General features: G+C 40.6%; 1 protein-coding gene across 6 annotated transcripts in view; it reads left to right on the top strand.

Moving 5' to 3' along the window:
* ELF1 (E74 like ETS transcription factor 1) overlaps positions 1-19,796 on the top strand; it is a 118,595-nt gene that overhangs the window by 70,492 nt on the left and 28,307 nt on the right. For all 6 annotated transcript variants that reach the window (XM_081549872.1, XM_081549869.1, XM_081549874.1 and 3 more), the window contains one exon: positions 18,358-18,538. In XM_081549872.1, coding sequence (XP_081405998.1) covers positions 18,358-18,538 — 181 coding nt within the window. The remainder of the gene's footprint in view (positions 1-18,357; positions 18,539-19,796) is intronic.

The raw sequence follows: 19,796 nt of genomic DNA, 5'->3' as shown, positions 1-19,796 counted from the left end.
ACAGGCTCAGTAGTTGAGGCACACGGGCTTAGTTGCTCCACGGCATTTGGAGTCTTCTTCAACCAGGAATTGAACCCGCCCGCATTGGCAGGCGGACTGTCATCCACTGTGCCGCCAGGGATGTTGACTGCTTGTTTCTTTTCTGTACAGCTTGCAAAGGCTTTATCAAAGGGGTTATGCCATAGAGCCCCCAGTGACAAGCCTTATTATCTTTGGGAAAAGTCTGACTTTGAATAAGGCAGGTTATGTGAAGGGCCAACCCTACCTGGGCCCTGGAGTTTGGCCTGGCTTATCTCCCTACCAACTAGTGGCAGCAAGGAAGCTGATGGTTAGTAAGAAAGAAGAGTTAGTGAGGGGAGTAGGAACTTATTACTCTCTTTTGCAGAGGTTTCCTCTAAATATCCTCCAACCATCACACTGAGGCCCTGTGACGACGTCTTAAAATGAATATGGATGAGCTCATTGTATAGGGTAGGACATGGACCAGTTTGGCTCCAGAAACATTCAGTTTTGAATTTTAGTAACTGGTGGTCACTTAGCGTTTTGTTCTGCGTACTCTGCTATGTGCTTTGCAGAGATTATCCTATTTAATCCTTACAACAATCTTTGAAATAAGTATTCTAATTCTTACTTTACAGAAGGGTAAGTGAGGTTCAGAGAAGGAGAGCAACTTGCCTGCAAATGCTAAAGCCAGGAGTTGCAAGGCAGCTTGTGCCTTGACACAACTCTATTTGAATAATGCCAGCCCCTGACACACGTAAATGGTAAAAAAAAGAATAGTTGTAAATGTGGAAGAATTATTATACTTTGCATTTTTTATATTAGCAAAAGGAAAATGTTATTCATTCTATTTGATAACAGGGATTTGTTCAGTTTTGCCTTTTTTTTTTTGGCCACACCACCTGCCTTGAGGGATCTTAGTTTTCTGACCAGGGATTGAACCCAGGCCCTTGGCAGTCAAAGCACAGAGTCCTAACCACTGGACCACCAGGGAATTCCCTCAATAACAGTTTAATAGACATATAACTTATATGCCATATAATTTACCTACTTAAAATGTGTAAGTCAGTGGCTTTTAGTATGTAAACAGAGTTGTGCATCCATCACCATAACCAACTTTGGAACATTTTTATTACCCCCAAAAGAAGCCTGTACTCATTCATGTGGTATTCTTCCCTCCACGTCACCCCCACCATTGGCAACCACTAATCTACTTTTTGTCTCTGTGGATTTGACTCTTCTGCACATTTCTGTAAGTGGCATGCAGTATGTGGTCTCCTATGACTGACTTCTTTCACTTAGTAGAGTGTTTGTAGGGTTCATCCCTGTGGTAGCATCAATTAGTACCGCCATCTTTTTGTTACTGAATAAAGTTCCATTGTATTGTTAATACTACGTTGTAGTTATATACTTTGTATACCTTTCAAAAGAATGCTGTTTTTTCAGTGAGGTTTGTGTTTATCAGATGTGTGTGTGTGTGTGTGTGTGTGTGTGTGTGTGAGAGAGAGAGAGAGAGACAGAGAGAGACTAGTCTTAGCAACCTCTGATCTCCCAGAAAGTAAGTACTCTGTCACCCAGAGCAGTCTTGCTGCGTAAATAGCACCTCTTTGATGTAACTCAGTTTAGTTATATAATCTTGAAAACTTTTGCCCCCTTTCTATTTCACTTAACAGATAAGCCATATAGAATAAGACATTATATAAGCAGGTGGTATTACTGTGTTACTGGCCTTTCCCTTTTTTAAAGCTGTTGTCATCTTCAATACTATTTGGAGATTATTGATGAAGATAATGTCCTTGATTTAGTGAAGTAAAAAGAAAATTGATTGTTGAAGGTTTGTTAAAATGTGAATTTAACAAAGTGATGCCCCTAATAATGTTCATAAATCTAACATGCCTAATATTAAATAAGTAGAATACAGGCAGAATTTTTTAAACATAGTAACCAGAATTCTCAATATTATGCAATTATTTTCTTGGAAAGAAGAATTATAATGCAATGACCAGCGATCTGTTTGTGAACTTATCTGTTTAATCTGTTCCCACCTCTTGTCAATGAAGAGACTTTGTGATGTGACATCAAGAGTATCAACTTGGAAACGGGGCTCCACCACTCACTAGCTATGTGACTTTAAACAAGATTTTAAATTTCTCTGAACTCTGATTTCCTCTACCAAAAGTGAAAGCTACATCCCAAGGTTATGAGCTTTAAATGCTTACGTAAAACATTTAGTAAGAGCCTGGCACAAAGGAAGCAGTCAATAAATGTGGTAGTGCTGTATTAGTGACCCGAGGTGAATAAAGAAAAGGCGTTCAAGTTTGTCACGTTGCACTCTGTACTCTCTGCCACTCAGTTGTCTTGGATAAGGGAGGTAATGAAGGCAGTTTTTATGACGTGGATACCAGACAAATTCATTCACCCTTTTTTATAAAAAATGTTTTCTTATTTTTCCTTTGATACTTGAATATGACTGATGTGTTTCTAGCATAAGCCAATAAATTTGTCATTCAGGATTTAAAAAATCTGGGAGATTCATTCTGTAGGGGCGCACTCGCCTTTGACATTGTAACATGTTAAGTTTATTTTGACGTAGTTTGATCTGGAATTGTTCAGAGTGACTAATTTCTGTCATTGTCTGTGATCAGCTAGTGTGACTTTTCTGAAGAAGGAAATGGCAGCCCACTCCAGTATTCTTGCCTGGAGAATCCCAGGGACGGAGGAGCCTGGTGGGCTGCTGTCCATAGGGTCGCACAGAGTTGGACACGACTGAGGCGACTTAGCATTCATGCATGCATTGGAGGAGGAAATAGCAACCCACTCCAGTATTCTTGCCTGGAGAATCCCAGGGATGGAGGAGCCTGGTGGGCTGCCGTCTGTGGGGTCGCATGAAGTCAGACACGACTGAAGAGACTTAGCAGCGGCAGTAGTGTGACTTTTCATTCTTAGCCAAACTACCTATATTCACAAATGCTGTCCTTCATTTTATTTTATGAATTATGAGTATGTAAGAGTCTTGTCAAACTTCATCTTTTAGAAGTAGAAATTACCTCTTTAATTATGATTATACTTAAATTCTTTGAGTTATATAGAATCTGCATATTTAGAACATTTATCTGTCCAGTAGTGACCGTTGTGATGTTGCCTAGTTGGTTTGCAAGTAAATATTTAAACCTGGTTAAAACTTACTACACCTCCCAAAATTTACCTTTTTTTTAAAATCCATAATTGACTGTGTTCATACTTAGCTAGCTACACACACACAGATGCACACACATACACATATACACAACGCCCACCAGTATATTAAACTTTTTAAGAGGGCACTCTAGTTAAAAAAAAAAAAAAACCCTAAGGTTGCCTTCAGTGATTATTTTACTTTTTTCAAGATGCATGGCCAAGTTGTAATTTATCCTGGCTGAAAAGAGAAAATTCTGGGCAAAGACTAAATAAGGCCAATTGTCATAAAAGACCTAAAAAATGAGATTAGACTTAGCTAAGTCAACTCCACAGGGGTTTACAATGGAATTTCAAACATTATCTTGGGGAAGTCTGGAGAAAAGAACGTTTTACTTAGACCTTTCTGTTTTTCATGGTGCTGTGCAAGAGAAAAGGCTTCTTTAGAAATGCTCGTCTCTACTGGAGCCAACAGAAATAACTAATTTTTTCAGCTGTAGCTCTAACGCAGTGTACATTAAGAAATATGTGTGTGTATGTGTGTATTTAAAACCCACACTGTAGCTGTGATGAGACTTCCATTATGACTGCAGTTTATCTGTAGGGCCCTGTGCTTGTAGTCCACCAGTGATTAAGCGTGTGGACTCTGGAGTCAGGTTGCCTGGGCTCAGGTCTCAGCTCTGCCTGTTCTGACAGGTGTCAACAGAGCCGCGGCACAGGGCTGGGGGGGACGGGCCTGAGCCCTGTGAGGCACTGCACACAGTGACTGTTTCCTCATCACTGTCACCACCCTTACGCCTCCATAAGAATATCATTTTATTTTTATTTCATTCTAGTTTATCGTTTAGTGACGAGCTCTCAAAGATAGAAACTGGAAGATACTTTTTACACAGCATTGTAATGAGTTTCTCTTTAATCAGTTTAAGGAAGGACTTTGACTATGGTAATTATTACCAGGAATTTGAATCATTTTCCCTTATACAAAGCCACTGGCTATAATGTAATATTTATCTATATCATGATATAGAAGATACCTAATTATAAAAAAACTAGGATACTGGGGAAGTGAGGGGACTGACTGAAGCATGTATTGGGACTTACCTGGTGTTCTAGTGGTTAAGACTTGACCTTCCAGTGCAGGGGGTACAGGTTCGATCCTTGGTTGGGGAGTTGTGTGCGTGCTAAATTGTTTTAGTCATGTCCCGCTCTGTGCAACCCTATGGACTGTAACTCGCCAGGCTCCTCTGTCCATAGGATTCTCCAGGCAAGAATACTGGAGTGGATTGCCCTGTCCTCCTCCAGAGGATCTTCCCAACCCAGAAGTCATACCCAAGTCTCTTGCATCTCCTGCATTGGCAGGTGGATTCTTTACCACTAGTGCCACCTGGGAAGCATTAGATCCCACATACCTTGTGGCCAAAACACCAAAACATAAAACAGAAGCAATATTGTAACGGGTTCAATAAAAGACTTTAAAAATGGCCCACATCAAAAAAAATATTAAAAAAAAAAAAAGAAGCATGTATTAAAATTTTGGGCCCTGATCTTTGGATGTTTATATCTGTGCCAGGAAAACATTACCTACTGTATTGTAAAGTGTAAAAATAACACTGCCTAACTTTTGGTAGGGATCTATATAGCTTACAGAGTCTTCTCCACATATACTTCGATTCTCACAAATCACCCTGTGATACAGTGCTTTTTGCATTTTCTGTAGTAGACTATCATCTTGAATTTATTATTGGATAACCAGAAGAACTATATTATAATCCTGTAACAGATTCCTAGGGCAGGGTTACAGAGGTACCCAGAGTTGTGTTCAAACTAACCTGGCTTATTTACTAAGGTTATCTGGATTCCTATTCTGATTTAATAGCATTCTTTTAGAATGTGGATAGTTTGCCTTATTATCCACTTATTTGTTTCCTTATTAATTTTTTGACAGAACTTGATTTGTTTGTTTATATTTCTATTAAGAGATGATACAGAACTGTGTAGGAATTTTATACATGGCTTGAACTAGTGCCTTGAAATATTTTTAACTTTTTACAATGTGCAGTAGTAATCAATATTTGGTAATTTGTTTAAAGTGAAAATGTACTAGTAACAACAACAACCACCACCTGTGGAAATCACCAGGGAACCATCTCCGTATGCGGGAAACTGGTAGCCCCAGAGAGCTTTCGGTGGGCGAGTCATCTGAAACTGTAGTCACTCATTTAAACAGTTTCAAGCCAGAGAGAGACGTTCTCTAATTCAGTTTTACAGAGCCAGTATAACAGAGTATACCAAAACCTGGCACAATATATGCATACACACATGTCCAGTAGGCTAATTTCAAGATGGATATTTGTCTAAATATATGAAAATGTTAGTTGCTCAGTCATGTCCGACTCTCTGCGACCCCATGGACTGTAGCCCGCCAGGAGCCGCTGCCCATGGGATTCTCCAGGCAAGAATACTGGAGTGGGTTGCCATTTCCTTCTCCAGGGGATCTTCCCGACTCAGGGATCGAACCCGAGTCTCCCACATTGTAGGCAGATTCTTTACTGTCTGAGCCACCAGAGAAGCCCATCTAACTATATCAAGTACTATTTATTGTCTCTTAGCTTTACCAGGTTCTGTAGACAGCGTGCATTTTCTCTTTTGGTCCTCACAGCACACCATGTACAGTATGGCAACTGATGTTTTCCTTTTATGAATAAGGAGCGTCTTTGCAGGAGGAATCTCTGGAGGAATGAAGGGCTATATTTGTCCAGAAACACAACTGTAAAGTCACAGCACCTGCATTGGAGTTGAGTCTTTGACTTGAGAAAGTCCAGAATCTTAACCTGTATAAGAGATAAAAAGGAACCTTGGAGGAAAAAAAGAATCTGGAAGAATATTAAGTAAATAGCCTTTTATAGGATTACAATTGTGATAAGTAGGATTTTTGCTTTTCCCTCAATACATTTAAGTATTAAAAAATTAAAAACTAGATTTATGCACTACACTTTCAGTCAGGAAAACTTTATAAATTAGACCAGTGTGTGGTACACTGCAACTGCCTAAGACTTGCTGCCTGGTTGCTAAAACAGCTTTTCATTTTCTTTTAAAGTAAGACTAGAAGGGTTAAGGTACTATAAAGAGAGCTTGAGTCAGTCAACAGAAGTGTTTCATTTGCAGATAATGAAGCTGTTTTAATGACAGATTTTAAAAGTATGCTGAGAATCTGGCTGTGAAGAATCCTTTCCAAGGACTTATTGCTGAGTCCCAGAGACTAATTGCACAATCCTGGCTTATTTTATGTTCATCAGTTCCTGAAAACATTTAAAATGCACTTTGGAAATTGGTAACAGTGGAAGTTATTGGGGATGGGGAACTATATAGAAAGGGGGATGGTGATGTTTTATACTCTTGGAATACAAATATGTTCATAAATTAATCTATCCCCTAAAATAGTAATTTTTATTTTATTTTTGGCTGTGCTGGACTGCACACAGGCTTTCTCTAGTTGCAGTGTGAGGGCTTCTCATTGCAGTGGCTTCTCTTGTTGCCGAGCACAGGCTGTAAGGCGCGCGGGCTGGAGCAGTTGCTTCCATGGGCTCCAGAGCACAGGCTCACTAGTTGTGGCACATGGGCTTAGTCGCTCCATGGCACACGGGATCTTCCCGGACCAGGGATCAAACCCATGTCCCCTGTATCGGCAGGAGAATTCTTAACCACTGCGTCACCAGGGAAGTCCTCCAGAATACTTTCTAAAAATATACCATGGGAACTTGTTTAAAGGTTACAAGTTGACTCATTTTGTTCCCCAGTCACCCTAATTTTGTGCATGTGTATTCACCAGGATGTGCTGTGGCTAAAGATTTTCTTGCACTTTGTTGCATTGATAGAAGGGGATGAAGGAAGTTTATTATGCATTTGGTCAGGTCTCAGTTCCCCCCGAGCTATGCTCTTTTCACCTCTGGGAGAACAGCGCTCAGAGCCGAGGGCACCTGAGAGTACTGAGTTGAAGACATTTTCAAGTTTTGTTTCTCCTATCATATGAACCTCTGCTGTTTAAACTTTTTATTGAAGTATAGCATAACACAAGGATGCACAGACCATAAGTGTACAGTTTGATAAATGTTCATAAGATGAACACACATATGTATCCAGCTTTTGCTTTCAGTTGAAGCTAAATGTTGTTTGCAGGTAATGATAGCCACATTAGATGATAGTATTTCATGCACTAGTTTTCTGAGAGGACTTATTCTTACTACTAGCAAAACAAAAAGGACTGCCCTGGCTATCCAGTGGTTAAGATTCCACGCTTCCAATGCAGAGGGCTTGGGTTTGATCCCTGGTCAGGGAACTAAGATCCCACATGTGGAGTGACATGGCCACATTAAAAAACAAAACAAAAACCATGCCTGTCAGTGTAAGATTTCAGTAAGTCAAGCTCCCCCTCCACCTGTAGCTATATTACAATGTAATTTACATATAACAGTGTTAAAGTGTGTACAGTGTGATTTGATTTGTATATGTGTATATATATTTATTTGTGTGTGCACATATATATATGTGTGGTAAGTCAAGTTTTAAAAGTGCTTGTTTTTATCTAAATCAAATATTGAAGGATTTTTATCATCAAAAAAGATATATTGAATGCTTAATATATGCCGTGCAGTATATGTGATATAGTCACATGTTATTCGATTTTTACAGCTTGAAGATATTATTATTCTTATTTTAGTGGGACACAAAGACTAACGCTAGAGAGACTGAGTTCAAGCCCCCAGGCCACGCTTTGCAGTCTGGCCTTAGACAGGGTCGTTCCGACCCCAGAGCCTGGGCACTTAGAGTTACACCCTGTTCTCACCGAGTGTATTTCCTCGGCGGTCGCTGCTGCTGTGTTTGCTGTGTGGTACATACTGTCAGATCTGTTCTGATAGAGTGAGGGCTCAGGTGTTTGTTTTTCAAATCGAAGGTGAAGGAAGTCATTTCAAAGTGGTGTCTTCATAGGATGAGGCTTCGACAGCATTCTGATTGGAAAAGAAGGCACAGGAGTTTGTCTTAAAGAGAGGGTTCTGGAGCAAGCGCTTAGTCTGCGTGTTCTTTGAAGTGGCCTCTGAGTGCAGGGGGACACTGAAGGTTGTGGGAGTGGTGGGCCCCCACCCTGTTCCCGGTATCGCCTCGACTGGAGGCCCAAGAAATGGTAAAAGTGACTTGGAAGTGTGCTCATTTTGCATCTTCCCTTTGAGGAGGATTGTCTTTACAGGGGAATCTCTTTTTTCTTTTGACTCCGCACAGCACACAGGATCAAGCCTGTGGCCCCTGCCGTGGAAGTGCAGAATCTAAACCACTTGACTGCCGGGGAAGTCCCTGCATTGGGGAGATTTTTAAACTGTTTTTAATAGCTTTTCATTTAGGAAAGCATTTGATCGATATTTCATTTTAAGCCATTTCATAAGGGATCTTGGCAGGATGTTTCACAACAGCCTCTGACAAGATTGAGCTCTGCTGTTGGAGAAACTTGGCAAACAAGTCCTTTGAAAATTCTTCTGCTTTTTTGTATGCAAAAACTTGTTAAATAAACTTAATAATTGAGTTGGAATAGTGACCCATAGTTCCTTAAGTATCCGCCGAGGCTTGGATTGTGGTATACTGAGGAAACAAGCAAGCGCTCTCAGACTAGTACCGTACTGCTTAGAGACTGTTGTCTTCTCTTTTTTAACTTGATGGTATTGCCACATATATCATCACCCACAACAAATAGTCACTGTATAGTGAACAGTGTTGAAATTTGGGGAATTGTCTCTCTGCGAACACTTGGTTTGATTTTTATTATTGCTGCTAAAAAAATTAATAATTTTGCTTTCATCACATATCATAAATTTACCTGAAATTAATAGAAAGGGAAACAGGTATTTGTATTTTTCTGTCTGGAGCTGTGAACACTTTCACTAAAGTTGCAAAGCAGTCAAAAGTCAATCTGTTGTTTGTTGTTGTATTAGTCATTTTATTTCTACAACAGTTTATTACTATAGTTTAATTTGTTTATGGAAACAGTTGAAGTCGCTCAGTCGCTCTTTGCGACCCCATGGATTATACAGTCCATGGAATTCTCCAGGCCAGAATACTGGAGTGGGTAACCTTTCCCTTCTCCAGGGGATCTTCCCAACCCAGGGATTGAACCCAGGTCTCCCACATTACAGGCAAATTCTTTACCAACTCTAAGAAGCCTTCCCTCTCTCTTCCCACCCATCATTTGTGATTTATTTTGATTCTCTTTCAAAAGCACATGGGAAAGTAATCTGCAAGTGCCAAATAGGAAAAGATCTCATGACATAATACTATAACTGTTTGTCTTTTTGGATTACTAGGATCTCAGACATTGGTGTAAATAGTAAGAGTTGACTCAATTTAGGGAGTGCGGTGTATGTTTAAATTTTTAGACGTTTATCTGACTGCATTGGGTCTTAGTTGTCCCGTGTGGACTCTTCCGTTGCTGCGCTTGGGCTTGGGCCCAGTTGCCCTGTGGCACGTGGAATCTTAGTTCCTGCTGCTAAGTCGCTTCAGTCGTGTCCGACTCTGTGTGACCCCATAGACGGCAGCTCACCAGGCTCCGCCGTCCCTAGGATTCTCCAGGCAAGAATACTGGAGTGGGTTGCCATTTCCTTCTCCAGTGCATGAAAGGGAAAAGTGAAAGTGAAGTCGCTCAGTCGTGTCCAACTCTTAGCGACCCCATGGACTGTAGCCTACCAGGCTCCTCCGTCCATGGGATTTTCCAGGCAAGAGTACTTAGTTCCTGACCAGGGATCAAACCCCTGTCTGCTGCATTGCAAGGCAGAGTCTTAACCACCAGGGGAAGTCCCAGGAATGCAGGTTAGAATCTTGCAATTCTCTGGAGCAGTGGTTCTGACCTCTGCATTCTCACTGGAATCATCTTAGAAGCTTTGATAATATGCGCTGGTCATATGCTTAGATATTCTGATTTATTTGGTCCCATATAGGGTAGTTCAGTTCAGTTCAGTCGCTCAGTCGTGTCCGACTCTTTGCAACCCCATGAATTGCAGCATGCCAGGCCTCTCTGTCTATCACCAACTCCCGGAGTCTACCCAAACCCATGTCCATCGAGTCGGTGATGCCATCCAACCATCTCATCCTCTGTCGTCCCCTTCTCCTCCTGCCCCCAATCCTACCCAGCATTAGGGTCTTTTCCAATGAGTCAACCCTTCGCATGAGGTGCCCAAAGTATTAGAGTTTCAGCTTCAACATCACATCTTCCAATGAACACCCAGGATTGATCTCTTTTAGGATGGATTGATTGGATCTTCTTGCAGTCCAAGGGACTCTCAAGAGTCTTCTCCAACACCACAGTTCAAAAGCATCAATTCTGCGGCGCTCAGCTTTCTTCACTGTCCAACTCTCACATCCATACATGACCACTGGAAAAACCATAGCCTTGACTAGACGGACTTTTGTTGGCAAAGTAATGTCTCTGCTTTTAAATATGCTATCTAGGTTGGCCATAATCTTCCTTCCAAGGAGTAAGCGTCTTTTAATTTCCATATAGGGTAAGGTACTGATATTTTTACATGTTTCTCAGTGTACAGTCAGAGTTGATAACCACAGATAGAGTTTACTGAGAATCCCTGATTCAAGGGAAAGGTACCGAAGAGGAGATGCTTATTTAATACAATTATTTAAAAGAGGAGAGGTTTTAAAGTTGATTTAGAGGATTTGGAGAAAAAGATTTTTTAAGTAGCCAGCCAAATAAAATGTAGCATTTTTGTTTGATCATCAGTAAAGTGTTGACTCCCTTATTTCTTAAAGGAAGTTTACATCTTATTGCTAACTATTAGAAATGTGGCCATTTTGTGACTAGCTCTGACCTTCCTGAAATTCTTGTTTTAAATAAATCTTAGGAAGGAGTCTGGTTGAAATGATATGGCAAAACTAGCTAGATAGACTTTGACAGTCTTCAGCAAAGAAACTTGAAGGATACTATCTAATCTTAATTTAGGAATAGTAACAAGTATGTGTATATATATGGATATATTCTTACATAAGAATGCATTCTTATATATATAAGAATATGTTATATATAGCATATACATGTTATATAATATATAATATATTCTTGTATAGTGTATATATTATATATATTCTGTCTATATATTCTTATACATATTATATGTGTTCTGTATATATTATTTTATATATATTCTTATATATTATTTTTATGATATATGTAGAAAATATATGAATGTATTCATTATTACTATTGTTACATTCCTGAATTACTTGTTACTATTGTAACAAGTGGCTGTTGTTACTATTGTAACAATTCCTGTTACTATTCCTGGATTACTATTTTGTTGTTGTTCAGTCTCTCAGTTGTGTCCCACTCTTTTTGACCCCATGGACTGCAGCATGCCAGGCTTCCCTGTCCTAGACCATCTCCCAGAGCTCATTCAAACTCGTGTGCATTGAGTCGGTGATGCCTTCCAACTGTCTCGTCCCCTGTCGTCCCTTTTCCTCCTGCCTTCAGTCTTTCCCAGCACCAGGGTCATTCTGAAGAGGCAGGTCTTCGCATCAGGTGGCCAAAGTGTTTGAGCTTCAGCTTCAGCATCAGTCTTTCCAATGAATATTCAGGACTGATTTCCTTTAGGATGGACTGGGTTGATCTTCTTGCAGTCCAAGGGACTCTCAAGAGTCTTCTGCAAAACCACAGTTCAAAAGCATCAATTCTTTGGTGCTCAGCTTTCTTTCTAGTCCAACTCTCACATCCATACATGACCACTGGAAAAACCATAGCTTTGACTATATGAACCTTTGTTGGCAAAGTAATGTCTCTGCTTTTTAATATGTTGTCTAGGTTTGTCATAGCTTTTCTTCCAAAGACCAACCATCTTTTAATTTCACTGCTATATATATATATGTATTTTTTTTTTATTGCCATAAAGATGGTAAAGAATCCACCTGTAATGCAGGAGACCTGGGTTTGATCCCTCAGTCGAGAATATCCTCTGGAGAAGGAAATGGCAACCATCTCCAGTATTCTAGCCTGGAGAATTCCATGGACAGAAGAGCTTGGCGGGGTACAGCCCATGGACATGACTGAGTGACTAGCATTTGTTGCCATAAGCTATCAAGATTGTTTAGGGTCAAGGGACTTAGTTGTGAAATGAGAAACTTAAAGCTAGATTAACTTGAGTCTGGTTATAGTCTGAATTGCCCTCCACTCCTCAGATTCAAATGTTGCAGCCCTGACCCCCAGTATCTCAGCATGTGACCTTACTTGGAAATAGGATTGTTGTGGATACAGCATGAGGTTATACTGAAGTAGGGTGAGCTCCTGATCCAACATGATGAGTGCCTTTATAAGGAGAGAAAACTTGGACAGAGACATGTACAGGCAGAGCACCATGGGAACACTAAGAGGGCCGTTCACAAGCCACAGAGAGAGGTCTGAATGGGCCCTTCCCTCATAGCCCTCAGAAGGAACTGACCCTGCCATCGCTGTGATATCAGCCATGCAGACTCTAGAACTGAGAGACAGTGCATTTCTGCTGTTTCAGCCATGTAGCCTGTGGTCCTTTGTTATAGCAGCTACAACAAATTAATACAAGTCCCAATATTTTATTTATTTAAAAAAAATTAAATCTAGGAAAATTCAGAATTTGAAATTTTACCATCTTTTTTTTTTTTTCACTCAAGATATTAGGGTCCATTTCTTTATAAGGGATTTTATTATTAAAACATTTTTTTTAATGTATTTTTGGCTGTGCTGGGCCATCATTGTTCCTCGGGCTCGTCTCTTGTCGCGGCAAGCAGGGCTTGCTCTCTAGGTGCGGCCTGCAGGCTTCTCTTGCAGTGATGTGCAGGCTCCAGAGCACCTGGGCTTCAGCAGTTGTGGCGAGGGGCTTAGTTGCTCTGCAGCAAGTGGCATCCTCCCAGGCCAGGGATTCCACCTGTGTCTCCCGCGTTGCCAGGCAGATTCTGTACCACTGAGCCCCCAGGGATGCTCTACAAGGAATTTTAGAACGTGCGGTTATGAAGTTTTTAAGTTCCTAATGACTCAGTTAGTAGTCAGTGAGTTTAGGCAATCAGTTTATAAGGCAGGAGTTTACCATGAGCCCAGATCAGCAGCAGACGTTTCTGGAGTATGTATTTTCCTTCTCTTTATGGTTATAGAGGGGGAGTGTCTTTCCAGTCACCTGAGAAGGGTTTCCTGGATCTATTTTGTGTATACAGATTGAGGCTGGTTAACTGAGATTCAGAGTTGGTCTATTTATTGTACATGAATTAACAGCACCCTGGAGAAATTAAGAGTTGAACAACTGTGAATATACATCTCAGTGGACTAGAGAAGAATGGCCTATGTTTTTCATGAGATGAGCAAATATCTAGAAGGAGAAGACAGTATGGCCAAATTGGGAGCGATCCTGGGAAGTCCCTGGGGAGTGGGAGGAGCTGGCTGTGCCCTTAAGATAGTTTGTAATAGATTTGGATTGGAGAAGTCCTGAAAAAGATAACATTGAAAGTCATGCCCCAAACACAGCTCCTCACCTATTCTGGGTTTCTAAACAGATCTAAGTAAATATGTAAAAGGAAAAAAAAAAGTTTCAGAACAAAACAGCATCGTGTTTCAGGCTCACTGTAATAGTGAAAAGGTAAAGAACTTGGACTCCGGAGTCAACTTTAGGTTAAGAGTCTTCCGCTTACAGCAAACTGTTTTCCTTCTTTTTGGGACTTCATTTTCCCATGTGTAAGAGAAATCATCTGATGTGCCTTTCTCATTGGGTTTTTGTGATGATGAAATAAAGTGATAATGCGTGTGAAGCAATGAGCAAAATGCCTGGTGCTAATAAATATTAGCTAATAGCAGTAGCGAAGCCAGAAGGTATGTGACCACTGTGCATAGATGACTGCCTCTCCCCCCATTTAGCCCATATATGAGTAATCTCTTCTGATGTAAGGTTGTAAACAGGCAGTTTTCATATCCATGCCTTTAAAATACATCTTAAAACCTGAAAGTGCCCCAGAAATGATTGTTTAAAGCAAATTAGAATAGACTGGACTATGCACAGATGCCTCTGTTCGGGAACAAAGATACTGGCTGAAGCGGTTGCTTCTGGGGAGGGGCACTGCGGTGCTGTGCTTAGTCGCTCAGTCCTGTCCGACTGTTTGCGACCCCATGGACTGCAGCCTGCCAGGCTACTCTGTCCATGGGATTCTCCAGGCAAGAATACTGGAGTGGATTGCCATGCCCTCCTCCAGGGGGTCTTCCCAACTCAGGGATTGAACCCAGAACTCGCCGCTTTGCAGGCAGATTCTTCACTATCTGAGCCACCAGGGAAGCAGTACTGGTTATAGGAGTCCATGACAGGATGTTTCCTAACACCTGTGTATCTGGAGAATGGAGCCATCAGCTCCAATCCACTTCCAGGATAAGAGACTGGGATGGAGTAGAAAGTAGTTAACAAGCGTGTGTATTTATTTGAAACTTGGGAACTGTACGGATTCAGAAAAATTTTGGAGCTATCCCTCTTAATAGCCACAGTCTAAATACTCACCCCCCCCCCCCACATTTCAGGAGCCAAGTAGATGTGGGTAGGGGGGAATTCTTTGCTTTCATTCGAGGGCTGCTTCTGTGAATTGCATTGGCCTGCCTCTGTCTCTGGCACCCCACTCCAGTACTCTTGCCTGGAAAATCCCATGGACGGAGGAGCCTGGTAGGCTACGGTCCATGGGGTCGCTAATAGTCGGACATGACTGAGCAACTTCACTTTCACTTTTCCCTTTCATGCACTGGAGAAGGAAATGGCAACCCACTCCAGCATTCTTGCCTGGAGAATCCCAGGGATAGCGGAGCCTGGTGGGCTGCCGTCTATGGGGTTGCACAGAGTTGGACACGACTGAAGTGACTTAGCAGCAGCAGCCTCTGTCTCTGACTTAGTGCTAATCTTAGGTAAAATTTTTTAAAATATTTTACCTTTTTGGTCACATAGCATGGCATGTGGGATTGAACCTCTGTCCCCTACGTGAAAGCTCAAAGTCTTAACCGCTGGACCACTAGGGACGTCCCCTTGAGTAAATTTCTTAGTCTAATTCTTCATTTGCCAATAGATAGAAATAGTAAGCCATATCCTTACCTGGTATGTAGAGTTGTTGTGGCATAAAATGAATTCATGAAAATTAACTCACTCTGGGCTTAGCCTTGTTAGATGAGGAGCTTAACTTGAGCTCTTAGTAGAGAAGTGTTGTGACAAACACATGCCCTGCTGGGTTGGGTTGCTTGTGCAACAAACTATTCTCAAAAGAGAGCAGTGCAAGGCAGTGATTGTACTGTGGCCCCTTTATATGATTCTCCCTCTAGCGCCTCCCTGTGTGTGTTTTTCTTTGTAATGTTTGAGCCTCTTTCTGTTTTAAAACTTAGGATTTGGACTGCTGGTTACTTCGCACTAACTTCCTCTTGAAATAGGAAGAAACATTTGAAAATAAAACCATCCAAATATGCTTTAGTATTAATATTATTTATAAATTTCAGAACACAGCATTCTTGAAGGCATCAATGGTATTTAGTATCTATGATATCATATATTTAATTGGGGTAATTAAATTCTTATGATAGAAGTAGTGTTTAACTTCTGGGCACTGCTACAAACATATTTTAAAATATTGAGGATGCTTAAGTTATAATGAAGTCATAAATAATATTTTCTCCCTACATATTTTAAGAAAAAGGATATTTACATGAGCTGTCTTCCCATAAGATATCTACTAATTATAAAAGGAAATACAGTAATGGTAGAGAAGTCTGGTACACCGCATCCAAACTAAATAAATGATCAAAGTTAATATCGCTCATAGCAAGACTAAAAGGTATTTTGGACCTCCTGATAAGATGTATTTGAAAGAATATTGCTTTTTTGGTATTCTTGCTCAGTGACTATCACGCAAACCCAAATTGGGAGGACATTTTATGAAACAAATGGCCTTTATTCTTCCAGAGTGTCAACATCATGAAAGACAAACTGAAGAACTGCTCCAGATTAAAGGAGAAGAAAGGAATTGTTCTAAATTAGAGAAGTTGTCGTGAAGAAACACGATATTTACCAAAGGAAAGTTATGACCTTGATCTCAATTCAAAAAAAAATTTTAAAGACATTAGTGAGACAGTTGGAGAAATTTAAGTAAATTCTATAGATTAAATAATAGTGCTGTATCAAGGTTACTTTCCTAATTTTGATAATTGTGCTACATTTATATAAGATAATGGTCATATACTTAGAAAATATACGCTTAAGTGTTTAGGGTTAAAGTATCAATATGTTTGCCACTTTCAAATAAATCACAAAAACTATAGATATAGAAAGAGGATGATAGATGTGATTAAGTATTAATGTTTGAGGAATATGGATGAAGGTTGTAAGAATTCTATTTTTACAGAGATTGTGTAAGAGATTATAAGAGAATGTGCTACTTTTACAACTTTTTAAAGTCTGAAGTTTTTTAATTTTTAAAGTAAAAGAGATAGAAACTTAATGAAGTCTATCACTAATTGATTTTTTTAAATCAATAGACTGTTTAATATGTATTAGTGGCTTAGGAGATGATGATTTGCAGAGAAATGTTAATGTGAAGTGTAATGAATAATACTCTTACCAATGACAAGGAGAGCAATGTGAAAAAAGTTAATAAGTGTCTGTCTTTTTACTTTAAGAGATAGTTATTTTATAGACAGCCCTTTTTATATAGTATTATGATTCATGTATACTTAGATATGAGATTTCCCTGATGACTCGGTGGTAAAGAATCCACCTGCCAATGCAGGAGACTCAGGTTCGATCCCTGGGTGGGGAAGATCCCTTGGAGAAGGAATGGCAACCCACTCCAGTATTCTTGCCTGGAGAATCCTGTGGACAGAGGAGCCTGGTGGGCTACAGTCCATAGAGTTGCAAGAGTCAGACACGACTTAGTGACTAACAACATCAAAATACTTAGAAAACATTTCTTATTTGGTTTTCAGTTTAACATTGAATTTTTTCATGACTAACTGATATTTGAGTAGGCTGTTAAAAGTCTCTCTGGGCCAGTTTCCTCATCTGTGAAACGAGACGGCTGGACTAGAGCGCTTTCAGTTCTCAGATTCCCTGATCTTATGACTGAAGAGAAAGTGAAAGTTAATTTTCCCATTTGAGTCAAAAGCAGTTGTTAAACACAGCCTGTGTGCCAAGTGACGATGTAATATTTATTAAGCTCACAGATCTTTTTCTGTCCAAGAAACTTTGGTTGAGGCTTTATTTAATTGTATGCTTATTTGTATGGCACTTCTTATTCATGATACTAGTTTTTGTTTTTACTTTATTTCACTTTAAAAACATACTTTTATAGAAATTCCTGGTGAAAACTTGGCTATTAAGACCCAAAACTGGATAGTTAGGGAGTTAGAGATAGACATGAACACTTTGCTATATTTATTTATTTATTTTAAAATTTTATTTGGCTGCACTGAGTCCTAGTTATTGCACACGGGATCTATCTTTTTCTTTTTATTTTGCTGCACTGCATCTTCGTTGCTGCGTGCGGGACTTCAGTTGCGGCAAACGGGGGCTACCCTCTGGTGCGGTGTGTGGGCTTCTCCCTGCAGTGGCTACTCGTGTTGCAGAGCACAGGCTGTAAACCACGCGGGCTCCGTAGTCATGGTGCATGGGCTTAGCTGCTTCACAGCGTGTGGAATCTGCCTGGAGCACGGATCAAACCCACGTCACCTGCAATGGCAGGTGAAACTGAGCCACCGGGCAAGTTCTCCGCTATGTTTAAAATGGATAGCCAGCAAGGGCCTACTGTGAAGCACGGGAGCTGCTCAATGTTACGTGGCATCCTGGATGGGAGGGGATTCTGGGGGAGAACAGATACATGTGTATGTATGGTAAGTCCCTTCGCTGTTCACCTGAAGCTGTCACAACATTGTTAATCAGCTATACCCCAATACAAAGTAAAAAGTTCAAAAAAAAAAAAAAAAGACCCCAAATTGAGTAATGAAACCCTTATTTGGTCATCGTAGTGGTATATTCTCTGTAGCCTAGGATTGTCAATATACAAGTAGCTGATGATGTGAAAACTAAATTGACGTCCAGTATAAAACAGTTTGGGTTGTGTTGAACAAAAGCAAAACTTGGTTCATCTTTTTTCCCCTTGCCCTCCCAGCTTGGTGACCCAGCTATTTTCCCCGCCGTCATTGTGGAGCACGTTCCCGGTGCTGACATTCTCAACAGCTACGCGGGTCTGGCCTGTGTGGAGGAGCCCAACGACATGATCACCGCGAGCTCCCTGGACGTCGCTGAGGAGGAGATCGTCGATGAGGACGAGGACGACCTCGCCCTCACAGGTCTGTGCGCCCCCAGCCCCGTCGTCGCGGCGCTGGCCTCTCTCTGTGGGGCGGGGGCTGCAAGAACGCTCCCCACGCGCTTTTGAGTAGCGTCATTAGAGGCAGAAGCTAGAGCCCTGTAGGGAGAAGGAAGTTTTCCTTCTGGTCTGCCTGTGGTTCATAGCACCTGCTCACCTCCCGTTCTTCTTTCCTAAATAGACGGAGATGAGCGGGATGAAAGAGGAGGTGTGTGAGAGGAAGCAAACCGGCTCAGTTCAGCAGGTCTTCACTGAGCACTGTGTGTGTGCCTAGCCCTGTACTCCTGGTAACAAGAGGTTGCCTTAGGGCAAAAGATAGGAATGCTCTTTTGTTATTGCTGCCGCAGAAGGCAAAATAGGAGGCCATGACCCAAATGTAGGATAAGGTGCTGGGGTTTCAGGAAGATTTCTTCCGTCAGAACTAGTAGGATATTTCAAACCAAAGAGTTCACTGTGTAAGTGTTGAGGTGGTGCTTTTTTCATCCGTTTTGGAAACTGATGCATGCATTTTTATTTTTATACACTTAAACTTTCCTATATCTTGGCCAGAGATGTTGGAGGTGTTCGAGCAAATAAATTATTTAGAAGTAAAGATTATTTGATTATTTATTATTAATTTAAAAACAAGAAATTAACATTTTTCACAGTGTTATCAAGTAAACCTGGCCTTTATTTGTATTCCACGCATTTCACACTAATGTCCTTTTTCTGTTCAGGAGCCTATCTAGAATCTCACACTGCGGTTAGTTGGTAGTCATTTTTTCCTAGTCACTCCCAATCTGTGGTGGTTACTTTGTCTTTCCTTGTCTCTGTTATCCCTGACACTTTTGAGGAATACTGATCAGACATTGTAGAATGTCCCTCTGTTTTATTTCTGTGATGTTTTCTCATGATGGAATGTGATAATGCATTTTGGGGCAAGAATACCACCAAACTGGCATTTTCTACTTCTTATTGTATCATATTAACATAGTAGATCTTTGTAAAAGTACGTTATCTCACTTAATTTTCAGCAGAAAAAAAATGAAATTAAAGAAGTTTGATGACTTGCCTAATGTCACACATCAAGTGACTGCGCCCTCACTGATAACGTTGACTGCCAACACTTAATTTTTGTATTGTCCTCTTATATTTTAGAAAGCATGTTCTCGTTCAGAGCAGCTCAATGAAAGTTTTTAATGAATCTAGACTTGTCTTTCCCTTATCAATAAGGGAATTAGATTACTTAAATTAGAGGTTTC

Source organism: Giraffa tippelskirchi, chromosome 12, assembly GCF_054371585.1.
Source record: "Giraffa tippelskirchi isolate mGirTip1 chromosome 12, T2T-mGirTip1v1.2.pri, whole genome shotgun sequence".
NCBI classification, from domain to species: Eukaryota; Metazoa; Chordata; class Mammalia; order Artiodactyla; family Giraffidae; genus Giraffa; species Giraffa tippelskirchi.
Note: the sequence above shows the minus strand (reverse complement) of the source record. Positions and strands in the feature narration are given on the sequence as shown.